Source organism: Lepidothrix coronata, unplaced genomic scaffold (assembly GCF_001604755.1).
Source record: "Lepidothrix coronata isolate B3197 unplaced genomic scaffold, Lepidothrix_coronata-1.0 Scaffold18, whole genome shotgun sequence".
NCBI classification, from domain to species: domain Eukaryota; kingdom Metazoa; phylum Chordata; class Aves; order Passeriformes; family Pipridae; genus Lepidothrix; species Lepidothrix coronata.
The window spans coordinates 3,478,490-3,502,243 of record NW_016690198.1 but is presented as its reverse complement, the minus strand read 5'-3'; the positions used below and the strand labels follow the sequence as shown (position 1 = coordinate 3,502,243).

The 23,754-nt window shown below is 40.8% G+C and overlaps 1 protein-coding gene across 1 annotated transcript; it reads left to right on the top strand.

Moving 5' to 3' along the window:
* The first annotated feature begins 1,044 nt into the window (after window positions 1–1,044).
* On the top strand, window positions 1,045–10,911 carry CDO1 (cysteine dioxygenase type 1). The gene is made up of 5 exons (XM_017807358.1): window positions 1,045–1,281; window positions 3,608–3,685; window positions 5,160–5,317; window positions 7,781–7,950; window positions 10,158–10,911. Exons 1-5 carry the CDS (start codon window positions 1,103–1,105, stop codon window positions 10,185–10,187), a joined length of 615 nt encoding a protein of 204 aa, XP_017662847.1. The 5' UTR covers window positions 1,045–1,102; the 3' UTR covers window positions 10,188–10,911.
* The last annotated feature ends 12,843 nt before the right edge of the window (window positions 10,912–23,754 follow it).

Sequence of the window (23,754 nt, the reverse complement as noted above, 5' to 3'; positions counted from 1 at the left end):
TTCAGTCATAGCTAGATCCCAGCCCCATTTAAAACTGGAAAAGTATTCCTGACTGCAGTGAAGCCAGAAATTCATCCAGCCTCTCGTGTTATATCTACTCTATTAATGGTCCTTCTTTTTGTCACACCTACTTCATATACAGGTCAGGGAAAGAGGAGGGAAAACAGGCACACTAGAAATCCTTCAGTGTAACTCTAAGGGAAATCATGAGCTGCCGGTGTTGTGAGAACCTTTAAGCCTCAGAGCTACAGCAGCTCACACCACCAATCTGGTTACTTCCAGCTCCACTATCATCAGGCAGACCTAAAGAGCTGAGCCATTTTTTATTTCTTTTTTTTTTTATAGAAAGAAAAGATGGATTTTCTTAAAACACAGTTCTACGGTGTATAGTGAATTCTGTTGCCCGAATTTGTGACTAATTAACATTCTATTAAGTGGGAAGGAAGATGGCTGGCATGGCATCTGCTTGCTCTGCTACCAGTATATATGTTTGACAAAGTGAGGAGTGCAAGGACCGTCTGTTGTCTTAGCATGGCCTGTTTCTAGATGTCACTCTGACTGCTAGTGGTCACGGCAGCTCTAAATGTGATTCCAGAGTGCCCTGGCTTTCAAGAAACAGCGCTTTCAACGGGCAGGCTCTCTGTGGGAAACCTCCGGCAGCAATTTTCTGTGTGATTCAAGTAGCTGTGTGTCTTGTTTTGCTTTTCAATAGAGCTCCTAGATGTATTTTTCAAATCAACCTGTGGTGTAAGCAATGGAGGCAGCGGCAGGCTTTGTAAACCGCAGACCTTGTCGAGAAGGGATGAAGAGGCCTGGCAGGGAGAGGGAGAGATGCTTTCCGCCCGGCAGCGACAGCTCTTTCTCCCGTTCCTCCTGCCGGGGACACCGGAGCGCCAGACGCCCGCCCCGCTCTCTCGGGCAGCACCGCGGCTGCCCCCGCCCGCCGGGGTCGGCGGCCGCACTCCCGGGGACGGGCGCGCTGGCCACGGGCCCGCCCGCCGGGGCGGTGTAGGCTCCCGCCGTGCCTCCCGGCGCATAAAGGCAGGCGGCGGGGGCCGGGCAGGGGCAGCGGCTGGCGGCGGCACGGCAGCGACCGGCGGCGATGGAGCAGCCGGTGCAGACCGAGACGTGGAAGGCGCAGAGCCTGGAGGAGCTGGTCCGCATCCTCCACAAGATATTCGCCGAGGACAAAGTCAGCGTGGAGGAGGTGCAGGCGCTGATGGAGTCGTACGAGAGCAACCCCGAGGAGTGGCTGAAATACGCCAAATTCGACCAGTACAGGTACAGAACAGCACGGAACACGGGGACCCCCGGCCGCGCAAGCGGTGCCGGCGGCGGGGCTGAGCCGCGAACGGGCACCGGGGACCGCTGTGACGCAGGGCGGACACCCCCAGCCGACAGCCCCTCCGAGGGGGCGAAGGGCAGAGGCCCCGGGGCGGGGGGCCGGGGGGCACAAGCCGGAGCCGGGAGGCGACGGGGGCGGGGAGCGGGCGGGGCGGCCGCGGCCAATGGCGGCCCCGGCGGCACGGCCGGGCGGCGGCACCGGGACCCCGCACCGGGGACCCGGCCCTGCACCGAGGACCTGGCCCTGCACCGGCCCCGGCGGCCCCCGGCCGCGGTCCTGCCCGAGACACCGCCGGGGCGCGGCGCCGCTCCGGCCGCGGGGATGTCCCGAGGGAGAAAGAGAAGCTTGCCTAAGCAACCAAAATAGACGAATAAATATATACATAAATAAAGAGGAGGAAAGAGCCCATGAGAAGCACATCGGCGGCGCGGGTGTTGCGCGGATGCTGGGGAGGGGGCGCAGTGACCCGCGCAAAGCGGGTGTTGGGTGTCCGTGGCTGCAAGTCCTGCCTTACCAGGGGGTTGTGCCGCCGGCCCCCGTGCTCCGGTCTCGTCCTTCTGCGGCGTAGTGCAGGTCGAGACTTTTTGCTGCTCGCCAGTAGGAAGGAAAATACACATTAGGATTTTAACTCGCTCCTGCTTTGTTAACAACTGACTTATTCCTGTCATTGTTAACTTCTCTGTCTTAAACGACAAGATAAATGCATTTTATTCGAGTGTTTCCTTAAAAAAAAAGAAGGAACTAAAAAGAAAAAGAAAAAACTATCCAACAACCAAAAGCCAAACATACACCCCACACCCCAAAACTTTTTCTTTTTAACCCTGCTATTATGCAAGCATCATTCTGGCTTGACTTTTCTTTAGCCTCCTTTCACCTCGTTTTGGCCATCCTCCATTCAGGACAAATCATTTAATTTGTAACAGAACATAGGAGACGAAGCATCAGCAAAATAAAGTGTGTTAACATTAGAAGAATGCATGGTAACCTTTTTATTTATTTATTGATTGATTGATTGATTGATTGCCTGCCAGATCTTCTGTACAGAAATAACAGCACTTGAAAAGTTTAGTCAACTTATGTTGACTTATGTTCTTATGTTCTTATGACTTATGACTTATGACTGCTTATGTTCTGACATCATAGGAAATATATACCTACCTGATACATACACAGACTGTGGATGCAGTGAGAGGCAGTGTACAGACATAGATGTTATGCTTTGGAAGTAGTTTGTTGTGAGTAAAATAGAGGTGGTCTTATGGGGATGCTAGTTTGAAAGCATTCAGCTGTCATCAGTGCACTTTCTGTGTGTCCTTGCTTGCATCTTTCAGGAGAGGCTGAGGTGTCCCATCATCCACATAAATATTTTCTTTACTTGGCAAAGTAAAGAGCAAATAGTCATGACTACAGCCAAATTGAAATTTGAAGGTCCCACGGGGTTACTTGTACCATATCAGCTAGAAGCATCAGCCCCAGATCAAAAGAGCCACACTGTGTAAAGTAATGCATAGAGCAAGATCCCGGTTCTTTATCCAGTGACCTTTTCAATAGAACAAGATGAGCAGCAGCTCAGGGGAGGATTGCAGGAGAGAAAAAAGGAACAAACATAAGATTTTTTTTTAAGAAATTTTGCTATGATAAACTTTGTTTAGAAGTAGATGCTGGCAAAAGTTCCCTCACAGGTGCTTTATCCACACAAAAATGCTACAGTACAAGAAAGGGAACTTTCAGGAACAGAGTGAGAGGACCATGTACAGGAAGCCTGACATCTTCATTCTTTGGTTTTTTTGGCTTTGTACAAAAGAGTGCTGTGTAACAGAAGGAAAGCCAAGAATATCGGAAAAGGAGCTGCAGAAGAATGTAACTATGTATTTTTCTTGTTTCATTGCAGTCCTCTGTTTCTAATTATAAGCCAGCTGCTGAAGTGACTTCATTCAATAACTATTTTGATTTGATCCTGTCTACCACTCTAGTCTCAGACTCACAGTTCCCAAACTCCAGTCATCTATGTAATCCAAAAGAAATATAATTCTAAAATATTAGATATCTACTTCTTTCTCCTTCCTAGAAAAACAACGCTTACCAAAAAAAAAAAAAGTTAGAAATACAATTTCATTTTTTTCTAAATAAAAATTGGATTTCAAGAACAAAAGAAGAAAAGGGATTTTTACATGTCACAACCTTCTTTCATAAACTTATTTGTATAATTTTGTCTTTTATAGGCATATCAGTACATTAAAGAGCAAACACTTTGTATTTCAGGTACACAAGAAATCTTGTGGACAATGGAAATGGAAAGTTCAACTTGATGATCTTGTGCTGGGGTGAAGGGCATGGCAGGTTTGTATTCAAAGACTATGGTTTTAGCAAACATATAAATTCACCATGTCTTTCTCTGTCATACTTGGCTTTCTTCAGGTTCATATATCCCATCTCCTTCTTCAAAACAGACCATACTGCTGATGTGGCCTCCTGAGTTGTGTACACAGACTGTAACTTGGTTGTGTAGTCCTACACAGTGTGAGGAGGGTCTTTCATGGAGTGTTGGCTAAAGCAAAGTAGGGAACAACAAAATTTGTGTGTTTTGACTGGATATTCTTACCTCTAAATAGAAAACCTAAGGAGATGTTGGAACACTTTTTTGTTTGCTGCAATTGAACATTTACAGTATTCTTTAGGGGATGCCATATCGTCATACTCAGAGTGATATAGGAACCGAGCCCACCACCTCTACTCCTTCTGGGCTATTCCCATAAAGCCTGTAATTTGTGTCAAACAGGGTTTGAGTTGGATGAGAATTTGCTAGAGCTAGACTGAGACCATAAATTGTTATTGCTTCCTAAATGAAAAGGATCAGATTTTCTCATGGTCTGTGGAAGGACCACGACAACGTGGCATTTGTAAACTGTTCTGTGCCTGAAGCAACCTCTGGTCTCTTGGCATCTCAGTTTGTAACAAATGCCGTTGTTTGTTTACCAGAAACAGTAATGTACGAGTACCAAGTTTTTGATTGAAACTCATTCCAGGAGGATCAAATTCCTCCTTCTCCCTTGCCCCTGATGAGTGATGAGCTCTCCCTTTGTCATAATCCCATTGACTTCTATAACAGTCAGTCCAATTTTTAAAGAAAAAAAAAAAGCCAAAACCACACTACATATCTAGCCCTTATATAGTCTCCAAATGCAGTAATTAAAACACACTTCAGAGCAAGAAGACAGATCAAGTAAGCAAACAAATCAGATCCTGTTGGTTTTTCATGTCTTGCCAGGAAAATAAACAGGTTAGTGTAGCTGGTTGTACTTAGTACTATCAGAGTGAGAAGTATCGCATTTTTTTCTTCAGCAATGCCTGTGCACCCCAGCAGTAAAGAGACCATAGAAATTAAGCAGAATTAGCTCATTTCTTCATGTTTTTGGAGCAAATATAAGGTATACTTGCAAGTTTATACCAGCCTCTGCCTGGAATCATGGTGGAAGCATCATTTTGTTTCTTGGTGCAGAAGAGTTTTTGTGTTCTTAAGAAATTTTCTGTCCTACTCCTTCCCCTAGACTTTCTTTGTATTTCTCTGTGTCAGAGTCTTGGTTTGATCAATATCTGGCTATTCTTCTAATCCTGCTGTATGCGAGCTTATCTCAATACCTTTCTAAAGCAGCAGTTTTAAGTAGGCATACCTTAATGCATGACTCCTGTGCAATGGAATTTCATTCTAAGGCTTCTGTCCAAGTACAATGTGCTATGTCATCTGTCTTGTTTGTTGTACTGAAATTAAATAAGCATATCACACTGAGTTGGGTTATTCTTTTTACATATATAGCAGCATCCATGATCACACTGACTCACACTGCTTTATGAAGATCCTCCAGGGAAATCTAAAGGAGACTCTGTTTCAATGGCCTGAGAAAAAAGGGAATGGTGAAATGACTAAGAAATCTGAACGGGTTTTGAGGGACAATCAATGTGCCTACATTAATGGTAAGCTATTAAGCTTGTTTTGACAACTACCTACCATGAGTCCTATTCCTGAAAGAAGAGTTCATCTGCTCTCTAGTCTCCTACCTTTAACAGTATAATACTTTCTGAACAGTTTAAGATTGTGACTCTCTAAATTCTGCACAAACCTGTATTTAGATTCAGTAAAACAACCGCAACAAAAATGTTCTTTTAACTCACTCTTAAGACATTGCAGTAATTGCCTGACTCTCTAATATGCTGGATATCTCCTCTAGACAAATCAGCCTTTCAGCACCATGCTTCTAATGACTGAAACTGCTTGTAAACAAAGACCTTGAATAGTATTTTCTAAGAAATAAGAGAACCAAAGTTTAGATAGCTTAATCACCTTGCTTTTTTTTTTTTTTTTCCAAAGAAATAAACCTTTTGCACAGTCATGGAAAATCTGTGTCAATAATGTAAAACCTGTCTATGAAATAAATGGATCAGCCACGAGCAGAGGCCCCCATTCTCAGTGCTACTTCTTGTCCAAATCAACAAAAGACTGTAGTGCTGAAGTGCAGTGTCAGCAGAATTGAAATTCCCAATCTACAAAAAATTGTCAGATTACACAGGTGTTGAGAATGATGAGGACCCCACCAGTAAGACTGCCTAGGTTCCTAAATCCATGCCATTACATGTATCTGTAGCTATTACCACTCTGTGTTATGCTGGAGGTCAACCTGGAGTAGCCATCTGGGTGTAATGTATTCTGGTGCTATGAAAGACACTGCACATCATGCTGAACAGCAATGAGTTCGACAGAACAAAGGTCAAGCACCAGCAAAGTGGGTCATCTGCCTTTTATGTCATGGGTTAAACATTGGAGGACACACCTGGTGGGGCTGAGCTTGGGAACTTCCCAGTTGGAGGAAGCCTCATGTTGGATTATGAAGTTAGCCAGGGTAAGGCACTGGGGAAGAAAGACTGGTGTTCTGCAGCCCTCTGTTGAAGGTATGCCACATTAAATGGCACAAAATCAATAGGGCAGGAAACACAAAAAGGATCTTGACACATCTGCTGATGTTCCCATTCCAGGGACAGGGGTTCTCAAATGCCATCAGGTTTTCTTACCTATGCAGTTCTTTTCAGTGCAAACAACTGCACACTGAGTGCATCTGATCCAAAACTTCCTTGGTTGTTTTTAAAATTTGATACTCAGTTCTCTGAGGCAGTTTGGATCTCTGCCATGTTTCATAACAGATGTTTTGGTTTAAACATAACGTGTTAAACAAGCAGAAGGAAAATACTGACAGTGTGTTGATCACCATAACTACATCAGTAGTAAATGTCTTCACATTTCTATTGCATGCTTCTAACTTAAATGTTAGAACTCACTAAACTTTGTTTATTTGGGTTCTGCAATGATGAGCACAGATTTAGGACTTCCCCACACACACACACACTGCATCCTCTATAAATAAAGTATGTTAACAACACTTAGGTCTTACCTTTCAAATGTAGTGTTCAGAGTGTACTCATGACTCTCAGGGTATCATGCCTATGTTGCACAATATAGGTCTAGGTATTACATAAAAAATTCAAGCACAAAAGCCTGAGTTGTTTTTACAGCACGATCATAAACTTAAATTCAAAGTCTCTTTTAAGTAACTCAAAAACTCCACTTCAGTGTAGAATGGACATGGTTTGTTTCATGGATGTGATTTTTCATACCTTACATTTCTATGTAATAGCTTGATTTCTACTCCACCAATGCAGTGACCACGCAATATACAGTGCCTTGTTTTGCTGTGTCTTCATTTACGTTTACTATTCGGTTATGATTGGAAGTATGGCAGTCACTACTATTTGTCACCTTATTCAAAAGAACAAACAAATTTAAAGATTGTTCTCCAACCCAATAAACTGAGAGGATTAATTAGGAAACAGATGCCTGTAGTAGAAGACAACTATACCCCTGTCCATAAGTCCATGTCGCAAATGCATGGAGCTGATTCTTACTGTGACTGATATTCTTCTTACTTGGGTAAGGATTAGCAATACAAAGGCTTTTTCCCCATAAAATGTCTTCCTAATTTTTAGAAACACAAACCTTCCTGCTTCTGAAGCATCTATATCAACAGCTTTCCTACGGTAGTAAATGAACTGGAAGTCCCTTGGAAATGAGAGCTAGAAAATTACTGACAATATGGTCTTCCTTAAGCTTCTCGGGATTCCTATTGGCCTTTATCCTGTGATGGATAATCCAGAAATTGTATAAACTGTGGAAGGCGGTAACTCATTTGGAATTATCAGTATATTTAGAAATCTGTGCTAGAGAACAGGAGTCAAATTCCCTGTAGTGAGTTACTTGTTACCCACAAAAGTGCGGGCATGCCTAATTGCTCATGACTTTCAGTTTAGAAAGCATTTTTCCAGGGAATTAAGGTCTCCTTAGATCTTCCTGCTAATACAGTTTCTTGTTCCATGCCCTGGCTGGTGTAGACTCCATCGGCCTGCACCGCGTGGAGAACATAAGCCACACAGAGACTGCCGTTAGCCTGCACTTGTACAGCCCTCCCTTTGACACCTGTAACACCTTCGATCAGAGGACTGGACACAAGCACAAAGTCACGATGACTTTCTACAGCCAGTATGGGGAAAGGACTGTCTGTGTAAGTATGAGATAACATGGTATTCATCCAGAACTGGGCTCTGAGCCCCTGCAAGGACAGTGCCAGAGGCTACCCTCTCGCCTGCACAGGGCAGGGCCCCAATGCCCCAGGACAGGCAGGATGTCTGGCAGCTCTACCCTTCCTGGGGGAGCACCATTTAGGACCAGCATAAAACCTGTTTCCAAGTACAGCTTGATTTGTCAATTTGCACTTCTCTTATGTGTAGTTCCCTGCTTTGTAGCTTACCTCCTCTTCGTCATCAGGAGATCAGTTCTGAGCAGAGAGGAGGATTAATGAGAAGTTCGCTGCTAGCTAAGCATCTTCAGGCAAATGATGGTAAATGCAACCTAGCCAATGGAAAACTGTGAAGTAGCTATGTTGTTTTGGACAGCTTTAGTCAGGTGTAACATTTCCTGACTAAATTGCTCTGCCAAAGGTGAAGCATCACATTTCAAGTCAGAGGTTTTAAATCTGGTAGCTTACTGTAAAGTAAAGAATTCTCTAATAAATTTAATTATTTAAAATCACAGCTTTCACACAGTAAGACTTGTTCTGAAACGGAGAGGAGGCTGGTTTTTGTCTGCATTCTTGGGCAATGGCACGAAATTTTATTTGGATAGGAAAGAAATCTTAAGGTTATTTTTAGGGTGACCAAGCAAGGACATCTGGGAGAGGTTAATAGGATTCCTTTCAGCACTATTCCATGCATTGGGAAATATAACTACATATATGGAGAAAGGACTGATTCCTGATGTTCAGCCACAGAGGTTCAAAGACTGTTTTGTTAGATACTGAACACTTTCATCTTCCATTGAATCCAGAAATTCAGGGCTCAGGAGCTTCCTAGAGTGAGTCCTTAGTAAGATCCAGTTAAACTTTTATATAGTTAACAAGTATAATGTAATTTGTTTCTTTGAAGCCTGTCACATTACCAAACAGCTGAAACACAAATTTTGACCTTCCAGAGTTTGAAAGGTCTTTGAGAAAGTAAACTTGAATTTATAATTCAGATTTTAAAAGAGTAATTATTGTGGAAAAATGTTGAACAAAATTAATGCAAGGATTTAGTGTTTGCTTTCTTTTTAAGTCTTTATTGAATATGAAGTATGTAAGATAGTAAGTGAGACTAGATGTTTTAACTTGGACTGTTTTCCTGCTCTGATCTTAACCCTCTGGCACTGTTTGTACCTCTTGTGGGAAACTGGATCTGGCTTACAGGAAAGAGGTAAATACTAATCATTGTGCCTCTTTCATGAGTTCCTGTAAATGGAATTCCAGTACGGGCGAAAGTGGTAGCAAGGCTGGGCCATGTCACCGCCTGAAATGACTTCATTCTACAAAACTCTTCTAGTCTCAGTGACTTGGTTTCTGGAAAGCTGACTGGAAAAGCAAATTTTCTTCTGCTTCCCAGATCACAAAAGGATAGAGGAAGACAGAGAGCTTTAAATTAAAAAATACCAGGAGACTAATGTAATGTATATATTGTATAATGTGTAATGTATAATGTGTATCTTTTATGAGTGAGAAGATCTGCCTAACTAAAGTATATTCATTGCTTCCTCTTTGTCTTAATTATTTTGCGGGTAAAACACAAAGGTAAATCCCTAGTGACTTCTGGCCATGATTAAGTCTTGATTAACTAGCTCTCCAGTAAATACATAATAAGTTATATAGGCCTAATAATAAAAATAGTATGTGTATCAAAGGACTTGCCCACGGAAGTAACTGCACGATTCAGGTACAAACCATGAGAATACCCATATGAAAGTTAACTGAGGTACAACTGATTTTGTTGACTTCCATGTCTCAGCACATCAGTTCCTGCTGCCAGGAATTTCGCTGGGGGGAGGTAGTATATCTTTTTTTTTTTGCAACCTGTCTTCCAAGCTGTACATTAAAGCAGTTTCTGTCAAAATGAAGTAGAGTAGACTATCTGGGAGAGAATACAGCCTGAAGGAGGAAGCACTCCTCATCAGTTCCTTCTGTCCTGGGCTTACTCATGGTCACACAGAGCCAGCCAATGGACAGGGTGATTCTGTCAGGCACATACTGCCTTTCACAAAACTCTGACAAGAAGCACTGAAAATAAATGCTGTAAGTATTTTAAGGTCCTGAGCTACTCTGGAAACAAAGGTCCATGATGAGACTTTGAAATAGGTGGTGACTGTCTCTTTCCCTGAAATAACAACCTCTCTCTTTCCTTTTAGGCAACAGCAGTGCCACAGGAGAACAACTGAGAAGCACCAGCATGCATTTGCATAAGACCTGCTGAATCTTTAACCAGGGACAGAAGACTTGCATGGCTAAGGTCGACAGCCAGATATATTTTGATACCTTGTACAATGAAGAGTACAGTAGGGAAGCTTCCAGGCCACCTGCAGTTTCCTCAAGCAAATGCCGATTATGGGACACTAAGCTCACTAGTGCCGTAAACTACTTCAGAGGTTAGATGCCTTGTCTTAGGCTCCTGTCAGAATTAAGTAGTTTGTTTTCTAATTCTAGCCTCTTTTTAACTGCACTTTTGATATCACACTGAGAATATCAGAAATAGGATTTTTAAACATCATCTGACACTTCTCAATAGATCTATGAGTATTTATGCTCTCAATGTAATTAGTAACTATATAAACTTCTAAGCTTCCAGTCACTTGTACCTATGTACACTAGATACAACTAACAGTAGCTTTTTGTTTAATTAAGTCTTTTATGTTTTAATGCTCTAGGCCATCTCGATAGTTTTGTGCATATTTTATTTTTATTTTTTACAATTAAATTTTTCAGATCTTGTTTTAAATAGAAGCAGAGAAGTGCTTCATGCACAGTGATTTTCAAAACTGATTGCACAGAGATTTGGCTTTTAACAAGACTAATCATACTTAGTTCAGCTAATGTCCAGTTCCCAAAGTATTCTGTATAGTTAATGAAGAAGAAAACTGAAATAAAACTAGATTTGTGCACAGATTTCAGAGTTTCAGCATTTTTCTCCTGGTGACTAAAATATTTATCACACTTTACCAAAACCCACATTCCTCATGAACATCTAGATGTTTTCCAAGCAATACACTATTAGAAAATACTTTAAAAAGCTGTGAGTATTTCAACCATGCAAGGAATCCTGATTCCAATTAAGCTGGTGGAAGTTCTGCCACTGAGTTTGCTGATGCTTAATTTTATCCTCCAGATTTAGTGAGAAGGAAAGAAGGAAAGAACCATCTTGAAAGGAGCTAACTCTAAACAAATCAAAATCAGCAGAGCTGCCTGCACTGAGGCCATCCCATTCGTTTAATGTAGCTAATAGCATATGACAAGTAGAGAATTCTCGTAGTCTTATAGGTGACTGCTGGTTACTCAGACAGCACTTTAAATTTTAGCAGTATTGGTTTTAGGTGAATCACGTATTCCCCTCTGTATTGACAAACCCAGAAAATATTTACTTTATGAAACCCCATTTCCAAGGAGGCTGTGCCAAATTTTCAAGAAATATTTGAGCAGTGTAACTGTTTTGGATGAACCTATGCCTTACTGTGAGAGTGCCACAGCATCAGAGATGAGCTGAGACTGGCAGTCCAGCTCATGCAGGGTTTCTTACAGCAGGTTGCTCAGGACTACATCCAACTGGGCCCTGAGTATCTACAAGGACTGAGGCACTGCAGCCTATTTTGGCAAACCCTTCCAGTGTTTTACCACCCTGTTAGTTAAAAAACCTTATGTTTAGTTGCCCCCCTTGCCTCTTGTTCTCCTCACCCTTCCCACAGAAAATTAGCAGTTTCATTTAACTAACTTCAAATATAGCATATTCATCAGGTTTTTGCTTACTAGGAAATATTAGAGAACAAACTCAATAGCTCATAGACCACATGTTCAGTCAGGTTAGGGGAATGGAATGATGAGAGAGACAGCCAAGAAGCACAGCAGTGATGACCGCAGCTAGCTGTACCATAGATACTAGTATTCCAGCTAGCCACACATACACCTAGCAAGTGAAGCAGAGAAAACACAGGCAGAAATGATAACAAAAATCTACCCAAGTTGTCCCAAACACTGTTTAGCTATAGTAAACATGGCATCATGCATTGCATAGGATAATACAGGAATTTCACCATTTCAGAAGAAGGTACCTTCCCAGTACTTATGTCCTCCATTCCAGAAACATATGGGGGGTAGCCTGCCCAACATAAAGTGTTCAAATACAGGAAACCTCAAGAGTAATGTCTAATTGGTTCCAGAGTCCACAGAACACCCACCACCTTTGCTACTTCCTATGCACTAGCTATGTATCCAGTGCTCTGAACAGCACAAGCATAGAGCTAACACTTACCAAATGCAAAATTTAATCAACAAATATCAAACGATATAATGAGAAATAGAATCACTTTTTCACTTACACAAATATATTCACATAACTTGTGCTGGTTGCAAACAGAGATACAAGTAATAGCAAAGTAGTATCTGCACGCTGTTATGGGTGAACAGCCAAGGTATTAAACCTTCTAGCATATGAATGTACACTGCTGTTTCCTTTGAGAACGCACGCAGGATCACTCTCAAGGAGAAAAGACAACGCAGAAAGAATCGTGTCTTGCAGAGTATACCACCTAAGGAGTCTTTCTGCTGTGCCTTTTGCAACCGGACATGCCTGTCTCGTATTGGCCTCATAAGCCACCAGCGCGCTTGTAACGAACGTGGATAGAGCCTTTCTAAATCTTCGTTCGCGAAGCCTGGCCATGAAAAAAAATGAATATATGAATGTACTTGAACTTTGGACCACTGTTAACTGGCCATCTGATGAGGTAGAAATGTGCTGTAAGATGACAACTAGCTTTCACTGGGCAATGAACAGATGTTTAGTATTTCATATGCTTTCATCTGGGAAGGTGCTATTGAGGAGCGTCTCTGTAAATTGAAGAGAGTTTAACATTTACCTGGGTTACAGCTAAGATGCTTAAGTGATAAGCCATACTGCCCCAAACCATTTAGGCTGGTAACAGCAGGAGGAACTCCATATACAATTTAGTGCATTAACCAAGACACAGAGAGGCAAAGTAATGCCAGGAGTGGAGTGAAGTGCAATATTTACAAGAATTCAGCAAGTTGCAAGGGTTTGGTGGTTTTGTTTTTGTTTTGAGAGCCGTTATTAGAAATTTTGCAATAAGAGAAATTGTTTATCAAAGAATTTTACATGGGAAGGCTCTGTAGCAAAGAGTCACCTGGAAGCCATATGTCATATGCAAGGGAAAGGATGACAACAGGGGCTCCTCAGGAATGGAAATGTTATCTCTGTCTGTGTGGCTGCGAGAAGGACTAGATTCACTGAAATTTTAGGGTGTGTTCTGGGAGGGTTTCACATACATATAACCAGCAAGTCAGTAGCTCTTTTTCTCCACATACTAAGATGTGGGATCTCTAACATCTTCAACAGGACTTGTTGCTCAGAGAGAGTCCTTTGCTGAGTAAACACAGTTTTTTAATGTTCTTGTAGATAATTGAGCCTAGAGTTACTTTGTGTCTAACTCAATACAAAATCTTGGCATGCACAAATCAGTTCAATTTGTTATTTAAGCCTGGGTGACAGCTGAGTCTCTTGATGCATTGTCCATCATCGTCCATTGTCAATGTATAGAGGAACACACCACAATCAAAATCCACCCTATATGTAACCCCTCTTCCATTACAGTTTTTTTTCATCAAACCACAACGATACAAGATGTGCTATTCACTAGCTAATCTCTATAATTATTTTTTCACACTCCTTTCATGACCAAGTGAAAGCTGTTTTGCAAGAATAGAGCCTCTCCGAGGGTAAAAGAGGTGACCTGCCACAGTGACTCTATTTGCAGAGACGAGCAGAACGAATCAAGCAGAAGGTCAGTGCTTTTCAACCATACTATATGCTCTGCTCTTGCCAGTTTAGCTCATGAAAGACTTTGCTGTCCTTGAATGTTAGTCTTATGTTCCATGAATGGAGAGTAGCTCCATCCGCTCTGTCTGGTAAAGGCAGCAAAAACACCATGGAGCAGCTCTTCAAGACTATTCATGTCACTTGTAGCTCTTATGAAGCTTTGTTCAATAATTTTATCCCAAATCTTTGAATCCTGTGGGTACTTAATACTATATGGTATTTCTTCAGGGATGAATGGCCACCAAAATAGGGACAGAAAAAACTCTTGTGACGTAGTTGATCTTTCACACATATCACAGAAGAGACATCTGAGGGTTTTTTTAACAAGTAATGAAATGTCTTATGCCTTTTCCAGATCTGTTTAGTCTTTGCTTTTAGTCTCCAATTCACTAAAAACTTTTGGTACAGACAGATGAGGGCATTATTTTCTCTTAAAACTTAACTTCTTGACATCTAACTTCTTCCTGTCTCATTGCAGGCTGAGAGGAACACATAATATTAAAATCAACTCTATTTGCGCTTCACTTCCCAGTAGGAAAAATTTCTGTTCTGAACCACCAAGATAAAGTGTATATGCTGTTCACTGACTCCTGCTTAGGTTTATTTTTCATGCCTATTCTACTCTTTCAGGCCCCTGTGCTCTCCCCCAGCTTTAGTTTAGCTAATTGGTTTAACTATAGCCAGTGGTGTTGCAGAACATTTTAAAACATGATGATTACATGTGAATTAATGTATTTCTTACGAGATGAAACTTCATTAATCTGCTTCTTTAATTCATAAAGATTAGAGGAATGACATAAGAGGATTGTGTGGCACATGCTACTCTTATCTGGCCAGTTTCCCTGGGATTCCCATGAGTCTAGCTAGCATGAGAAAAACATATTCCCTGACCAGAAAGCAAAGCTTCTGCTGCAAAAGACAGCTACATCCTGTTCTCTGCTAACAGTCAGAATTCAGATTCAGACCCTCGGTATCTGTGGGTTTTCATTTTTGTTTGTTTTTTAAGTCACACTGTAATGCAAAATGTTTGATTTTCATTGTAAGTCACTTACAAGTCCAGCTCTGAGAGCCACAGCCAGAAAAATAAACTTCCTCTTTTCTTCCCAGCTGAAAAAATGTCCCTGCAACACATTGCCTGTTTGCAATGAGCACTTGATCAAATAAAATCGCTGAAAAATGCTTCTTCCCTTGTTTAAATCTGAAGGCAGGTATACAGCTTTGCCCTTAAGAGAATTGCAAAACAGTTGTGCCAGTGCTTGGAGCCAGGTGCAGAGACCTCTTGTTGATCACTCTCGCAGTGCCTGGCCCTGAAAGTGCACGTCCCAAGCATAAAGACAGGTGACTCTGAGGAGCAGAAACAGCTCTGAACATTAAAGAACTACTTCTGTAAATGCTGAGGGTCTGTTACTACTGCAAAGATCAAGTTCATTTAAGTTCTGTTTACATGTGGTTATAGAAGGTATGGTTTGAACCTTTCACTGGACTATTGAAAAAAACCTACTGGGAGGCACTCAGACCTATGGCATATAGCTATTCCTCTGTCATAACCAGGGCTCTGAATGGGCCTCGGATTGCTGTTATGAGAATATTTACCAAGCATATCCATAGGGAGAAAACCAGCATTTGTAAAAGCTTGCTTTGAGGGAAATGTGGACAATTAGTCCTATTTAAACTCAGAGGCTGGAGGAAGCCTTATCATCTTTTTGGGCTAGATCTTTATCTAATATAGGTTGGAACAGCAATGCTGTTGTTAGCCGACTTACAATGTTTTACACTGGTTGAATCAGCCTTTACTGGTGAGTGCTTGATTCTGGTTTCATTTATCACCTGAGACTTCAAGCTGTGTCCTTCCTAAACATTGGTACTGATGAGTGAAAAGGTACTGCTTGGGAAAAGCTTTCACAGCCAGTGTTTGACGTTCAGGAGTCTCCAGACAACAGGCAAGTGTGAGAGGAAAATCTTCATCCTACATCACTGTATTAGTTAAAACAAACAGCACGCCTCTCTGCTTTTGCACTTCACGTTGTTGCTTCATGCAATATAAACACAGATTAAGGAGGTCCTTTAATTTGTTGTACCTACTTTGGGGTTTTGATGCCTTGCAAAAATAAAAACCTTGGGTTCACCCCCGCTCTGTTGGCATAAAGCACTTGAAAAAAACCACCTTAAGTCATCTTAAGTTTAAGACTCCCAGACTTGGCATTTTTGTTGACACAGTAGTTAAGGCGTTCTGCAAAGCAGTGCAATACTCCAATTGTAAAATTTCTCAAACCAGGTAGGAAAACAACTCAAGGTTCTCTATGAAACTGAATTGCATGAAGTACAAAAATGTAAATTATTGTTGCCTTTTCAAATGCAATGTCATATGAAATATGAATATCATTCACTCCATTCCTCTATGACTCATGAAAGCATATTATAGATATTAGAATGTGAATCAGAAAGAATTAGAGAGAATTAGACTGTGAATCATGAAGTGAACTAAATTTTGCCCAAGTAATTTGTATAGCCTCAATTGCTTCAGCATCAGAGCTCCTAAAAATATTTATTCCTACTGTATCAAGTCTATGACAGATGAGTAATATCAAGTCCTTTAATTATAAGGGAATTGAGGCAAAGAGAAATTGGTGACTCTGTCAGACAGGGCAGATAGCTCTACAAAATATTTGAAAGTCCATGCTAGTTTCCCATTCATTTAGCTCATCTGTATTTCTGTAGCTGCCTGAAAAAAATATCATCTTCCACGGAGAGCAAAAATATAAGGAGAGTAAACGCTCTTAATAGAGCATGTATGTCTATGAAGACAGGCTGAGAAAGTTTGGGCTGTTCAGCCTGGAGAAGAGAAGGTTGCATAGAGACCTCACAGATACCTTCCAGTATCCGAAGAGAGCCTACAGGGAACCTGAAGAGGGACTCTTCATGAGGAATTGTCCTGATAGGACAAGGGAACGGCTTCAAACTGAGAGTAGGTTTAGATTAGAGGAAGAAATTCTTTACTGTGAGGGTGGTGAGGCACTGGCACAAGTTGTCCAGAGATGCTGTGGATGCCCCATTCCTGGCAGTGCTTAAGACGAGGTTGGACAGGGCTTTGAGTACGCTGGTTTACTGAGAGACGTCCCTGCCCACAGCAGCAGAGTTGGAAAGAGGTGATCTTTAAAGTCTTTTCCAATCTATGCCATTCTATGATTTTGTAATGTATCATTCAGTTACATCACACTTCTGTTGTAAGACTATATAGTTGAACTAAGACCTAGAAATATTAAGTGTGTCTTTATGGAGAAAGCTCTCTTGAAAGAAATAGCATTAGATATTTTGTAGGAATCTTTGACTCTGAAGTCACAACCACTACATCCAATAAAAGCATCTTTCATAATCAAAAAGTCCCAAACTTGTGCAGGTCTTTTCCACAGAGTTGAAAATGATACAAAAAAAATAGAAAATTCTTTCCATAGACTCACAGTAAAATAAAGGTGGGGTTTTGGAAACCGGTTAGTTCTAAACAAAACAAGATCAAATATCAACTTGTCTTTGGAATTCCTTTTTTTACACCTGCAGGATGTAAACAGGATCCCAAGTATATGGATGAGTAATGGAGTCACTGTAACAGTAAATGTTTACCTTAATTATAAGGCATTTATTTGAAACAGTTGTTGCTCTCTAGCTGTAAGGGATATTCACATTGTCATTTGAAAAAACTCAAGCAATTGCAAATAAACTGCATTTTCACAGTTATCATTAGCTTGGATTTGCTATCTCTGTTGTGAGCCAGAGATACTATAAGACAAAGAGATTTCAAAGCTCAGGCTTTGCAATAGACTGCAGGCTCACTGGGATTAACTGTGTGAAGACATTTGTACAGTTCAGTGAGGAGCAATCAGGACCAAGACTCACCAGTGGTTTAAAATGTACAGGCACAGCAGTTGTTACCTTCAGCTGACCACACACTTTTCAAAGGCTGGAGCCTCAAAGAAGGTTGGAGGTGTTTCTGAGCCACCACAGTCTGCAACTTCGCACAGCAAGGCACACTGAAATTAGTGCCAGATGTGTTACATGAAGATTAATAAATCATCAGAGTTCACGAGGAGCTACACAAACTTTTAGCTGTTCTTGCTGCAAGGTAGAAAGTGTGCCAATAAGGTAACACTCCATAAACAGTGAAGCACCAACTATTTCAACTTCAGTCTCCTCCATCTGATTTAGGATGGGAAGAAAGAAAACATTTTGAAGTTGTACTAGGTATACTCACCAACATGACAACTTGGAACTAATAGTGGTTGTTTTAACCCTCTACACAGATGCTATGACTTTGTTGTTAAATAAATACAGGCTTGAAAGCAGCTTCATGACACTAATGAAAAGCAGGAGCACATTAGTTCAGCAAACAGGTGTACTATGCCATACTCTGGGTTCATGGAAATTATTCTCTGTATTTAAACAAGAAAATTTAAATAGCCCTGCATGAGGGACCATGCAGCAAAGAAGGAAAGATGATGACCTTGGATCAAGCAGTCTTACTGGCAGTAGTCATGAGGTTCTAAGACTAAAGTAGCTTACACAAACCAGATCTCAAATGAATATTTTATAGAATTCTTCAATCAGCTCACAGCCTTTGGTTCCTAAGAGAACAAAAGATCTCCATATGCAAGATTCCCTTGAGGACTCTGGTGAAAGATCTGGAATTATTGATTGGTTAAAGGGCAATGATTTAGCAGTTTGAAGCAGTGCTGACTTCTCAGTATTATTACTACTAAGGTATTGTGATGCAAATAGCTTATACCAAACATTAAGAGTGATGAGAAGAGATTTATTTTAGTTTAATAAGTTCATGAAGTTCCTATTAGGGGCCAAAGTACAGGGCCTTGCCTGCTAGGGTGGAGATGTCATAGGTTATAGGAGCCAGCATTGCCATCTTATTTGAATGAATCATGGGTATATGTGGACTAGTTCTTTTTTGCTGATTGATAGAGACCTGTTGTCGCACACTCATTGGAGCACTATCCTGGGGTACATGGTGGGGTCTTAAATGCTTTGGGGATGCTGCAGCTCTGTTGGCATTTGTCCTAAGCAGAGAGTCTTTACTAGCTACCTTGTGTGTTGACACAGGACCTCACAAGCCAGCTGACTTCTCATGTTACCACTATCTCTTCCAGATATGTCAGTAGTTTCCATGGTCTCATCCTTTGGCATCACATTTCCAGATGAGGCACAGGGAAGGTAATTAACTTACAGACAATCATGATGGGGAGTCTTTTTGATAGGGTGGGTCTTATAACCCCTTTCTATAGTTCATCAATTAGTAAGAATAATGCCCCAGAGACCCATACAAAAGAAAATATTCTTTTCTGCAAGAATCATTAGACCAGCTAGTACAATTATGAAAGACAGACAGGTTTCAAGGAGATACTACCTCTTTCTTGTATGGAGATAATAAGCACATAGTATTTGATCTCAGGAGAAATTTATGTCTAGGATGGCAATCCATTGGTTTACAGGAAAATTCTTGGTGGGGGTGGAATTCTTTTATAGAAAGGTAATATCACCCTGAAGAAAAAAAAAATAAAAGCAATAAAATGGGATTGATAGAAAATTTGCAAAGTAAGAAAATGTCAATTTTCAGAAAAGCTTTTCAGATCAGTTCTTTTATAATAAATCTTGAGTTTTACTATTGATCCCCACAGAAGTAGAATGGGATTCAGTGGTGTTGATGTCTCTCTATCCCAGTGATGTAATGGTGAGTTTTTGAGGTTGTGCATTTGGAAAGAGCAGCACCAATGCACTTTATATCTCTTAGATTCCCTTCAGCACAGGCAGCTGTGATTTATAAATTCCTGTGAATTCTCATGAGTCTAACAGGAGACAGACTGTTCTTCCAAGAGGTGCCTAGCACCAGAAGTGTGTGGGCTATCTGGGATCCAAGACTCCGTGACTGTTTTTGTGATGTTCTGGCTCCAAACCCCTTGTTTTCTTTATTTTCCAATTACTTTTCATTGCAGGGCACAATGTTAGTTCATCTCACAGGAATTTGTTTACTGTTTTCCACTATTTCAAGCCTCTTTCCTGGTTAGTTTTCAACTTGGAAATTACCTTTTTCCACACAGACACATTTTTTCCCCCTAAAGTTCTGATTAGATACTATTTTTTCCCACTTTTTGCCTTACTCCAGTAAGCAACATTAATACTCACCAAAGAACACTAGTTGGCCTGCAGCTGTATTTTTCACTATGGTTCAAGGTCTTCTGAAGTTGAGGGTGTCTTCTTTGCTGGAAGCTGGCCAGTAATAACACACTAGAGTAAAAGCAGGGAAAATAACCCAGGCATTTTAAAGTGCACTCTTAATCTGATTTTATTTCCTCCTTTCTGCCCCTCTTTCCATTTTGTTTTTACTCCTTTTTCTTCTTTTTTGTGTTATGCTCTCTCTCGCTCATCCCCACCCCCTCCTGCCCTAATGATATCTTGTATGCATTGTGGGCTACAGTCAGGAGAGGGAATTTGATTTTGTGGTGAAGTTCTAACAAAGCAAGAGTGGGACATTTAAGTGGGTAGGCAAAACAACACATTCAGTATGGAAAATATATAGATGTATAGATTTTTCTTCCACTTCTACCATACTATTTTCAAACATCTTCAAACTATATCTTTTTTTTAGGGCTTAAATGTACTAAATAAATGTACCAAAATTATAAGATTAATTGTTTTCCCTGTCTCTCCTAGTCCATGGTGCTTACATCAAGGCTAATAGGCATTTGCACATTAGAGGATTCTGTTTCCTTAGTGATCTCGTACAAGCATTAAATCCAATTCCTTCCTTTAAGTCAAATAGTTAGGATGCTGAGGTTACAATTAGGGCATTGAAGGAGGAGGATATTGAGACAACAAAGAAGTTGGCATTTCATAATGAAAAGTCACCATAATCTGCAAGATGTTTTCTTGGGAGTCCTTTTAATTCTTACAACCAAAATCTCAAAAGTCTCATATTGCTAAGGGAAGAAAGAAGAAGGAATTCAAGAGCCAGATCTGCTGTCTGTGCAAACAAAATGCCCAGCACCTTCTGGAGGAGCCCTGGGAGAAATGCTGTGCTGTATTGATGATGTATCATCACACTACTATGAGCACGATGGAGTAGAGAAGTGGAACCGTGCCCTGCATTGCCAGAACAGCTCAAGGTTAAGTGTAACATAAATCCTAGCAGGCAACAGGAAAGGCTCTGCTGATACCTTGCACAGTTGCAGCTGGAAGACACTACAGTTACAATTGGCTCCTACTCTAAGACTGGTTATCTTAAGATCTGAGTGCTTCTCTATTTCAGTAGTAAAATATTTTAAATTGTAATATCATTTAAAACAGGGAACATATTACGTCACACTGTAATATGCAATATCCACTCCACAGAAATTTAAAAACTGTTTCATAGTATGCATACACTTCAGATTAATTTAACATTTTGCCTTGGCTCTACTAATTTTCTACTTTCTAAGTGTCATTTACTTTCTAAATATATAAACTGGGTTAAACTGATTAGTCACAGAAAGGCAAATTGGGAGCATTCTGAGAGGTAATTTTTCCTGTTCTAAGAACATAATCAAATAGCGCATCCCAAAGGGGTGAGAAAGATTATTTGAATTTTTTTTTTTTTTAAATAAAGATAATTACAGTGAGAGATGTACTAGTTTAGGACAGGTTGCCATATGCAGCCAACTGTATCTGTGTGTATATAAACCAACCAACTCCCAACAATCGTATCTGAATCTCTGTGTACAGTCTGTGGGAGATGATAATTACTTGTTCAAGAACTAGATTTAAAATAGCATTTCATGTCTGTCTGCCTTCACAAGATGCACAGAAGGGTGACCAGCACTTGAGCAGGTGTCCTGTGTGCTTCTGCTAGAAGGGTTAGAGTTGCCCTGTACTTCACACCCTGCATTGCTAAGAGAAGAGAGCCTGGGGCTTTAACTCATGCTGTGTGCCAGAGCCTGCACTTCATTCAGTCACATTGCTAAGGGACAGCTAAGACAGAGAGTGGAATGAAAACCATGATGTTCTGTAAGGAGAAAACTCATTGATGTCATGGCAGGCACAGAGGAAGCAGACAGTGCAAAGCAAATTCAAGGCAGTAGGCATCTCAAAAGGGAAAATATTTCTCCCTTTGGTGGAAAAACGGCTGGAGAACTGTTCTTGTACTTTTTTCTTGGATCCAACTGGAAGTGTTCAGTTCCCAGATTGCTTGCTGTTCTTTAAACTTGTGCACTGTAGTTGAGGTGACATGCTTGACTTAAATCCATCCATCAGTTTCTTCTCCTGCAGCTTTAATGTCTGGTTTCTTAGCATATCTCTTATTCCTTCAGAGGTACTTTCTTGTGCTCAGAATATTTAAGCTACACTTTGACAAATACCTGAGGTTTTTATATTTTGTACAGCAAATCACTGATTTGGTTTCCACTGACCTTCATTTCCTTGGAACGACATTAATTTCAAGTTCTGTATCTTCGCTTAAAACATGAAATGCATTAGTCAGTGATACGATAGTTTGAGTTCTACTTTATTACACTTAGGTGGAGATGGTGAAATCAAATGGTTATATTGACCTGAGCTCAAGTTTGGATTCAGTTCTGACCTTCAACACATGCAGAGTTCCTGCTGATTACAATGAAAGTTAGACATACCTAGCCAAGGCTCAGCATTTGGCCCTCACTCAGAATGTGTATTAGGTTTTGATTTTCTCTAGATGTAGAGGTAATGTCAAAAACATTGTCTATTTGAAACTTGTTTTCTTCTGGTTGTCTAAAGTGAGGTGTCTTTTCCCATCATCTGATCCCAACCTAAAGTCACAAAGCTAACCGCTAGTTTTGCCAGCTGTAGTTCTCCCAGCTTGCCAGTACTTTTGCATCAATGATGAGGACATCACCTCATCAGGTCACATCACCTTGTTGACACAAAGATATGCCTTTGCAATGCAGCCCAGGGATGACACAGGTGACACACTGTTTCACAAGCAGAAGATTACGTCAGTTCTTATAGGAAATTCCCCCTAGCCAGGCACCTCATGAAAAACAGTGGTTTAGCTGTTTAGATGGTACTTAGGTGTGTTTATACAGGAACTGTTAAACTAATTTAGCAATAACACATTTCAAACTACCACCTTGCACAATGGAAAAAAAATGCTGAAAACAGCTAAAAGGAATGTTAGTTTGAATTGTCTCAACAGAACTGGCCAAAATTTTTTAGCACTTACTTTAGTGTCATTCCAATAGAGTGCATAGAAAGTTGAAGGTGAACAGAGTTTTCTCATTCCGGTTCCAGTCAAAGACACAGTAAGAAGTTTCCTATACTGGGAGTTTACAGTTTCTGAAGATAAAAAGAGAGAAAATTCTGAGAAAAAGGAAGAATTACTATATAGTTGCTGAGACAAAAGCCTTAGGCAAAGAAAGAAGAATGACTTGCTCAAAGGTTGTGGTGTTCTGAAGACCTTCACTCACTGCTTCTGGACAAAATAGTAGAGTATTTTTCCACTCAAGTTTTGCTCCTTGGGGTAGCATTTAGCACTGTGCATGGCAGAGTAAAAATACAAATAATAACAAATAAAAGTAGTTCAGATCAGCTTGTGGTTTATGTCTACCCACTGTGTGTCTATGTCTCCCACGATGCAGGTGAAAATAGCTGTCCAGAAGGATAATTTAGATCAACTTTTAAGTAGTTCTAGAAACAGAACTGGAACAGACATGGGAAAGAAGGGAATCACATTTACTGGCAAAAAGAGACTAGGAGAGTTTGGAAGAAGTGCTAAGACAGCCTTGCTCACCTGACCACAGCTACTGCTGTGCTGAAAGCACCACAGAAAGGTCCATGTAACATATTGTAATGCTTGTGACACAACCCACAGTGTGCTGATAAAACAGGTATGCAGTTCT

Bases quoted from the DNA above. Each gene is read 5' to 3' on its own strand.
- CDO1 (XM_017807358.1), top strand. From the start codon at position 1,103: ATGGAGCAGCCGGTGCAGACCGAGACGTGGAAGGCGCAGAGCCTGGAG. The intron at 3,686-5,159 runs GTTTGTATTCAA...TTACATATATAG, and splicing joins TGGGGTGAAGGGCATGGCAG to CAGCATCCATGATCACACTG. The intron at 7,951-10,157 runs GTAAGTATGAGA...CTTTCCTTTTAG, and splicing joins ATGGGGAAAGGACTGTCTGT to GCAACAGCAGTGCCACAGGA.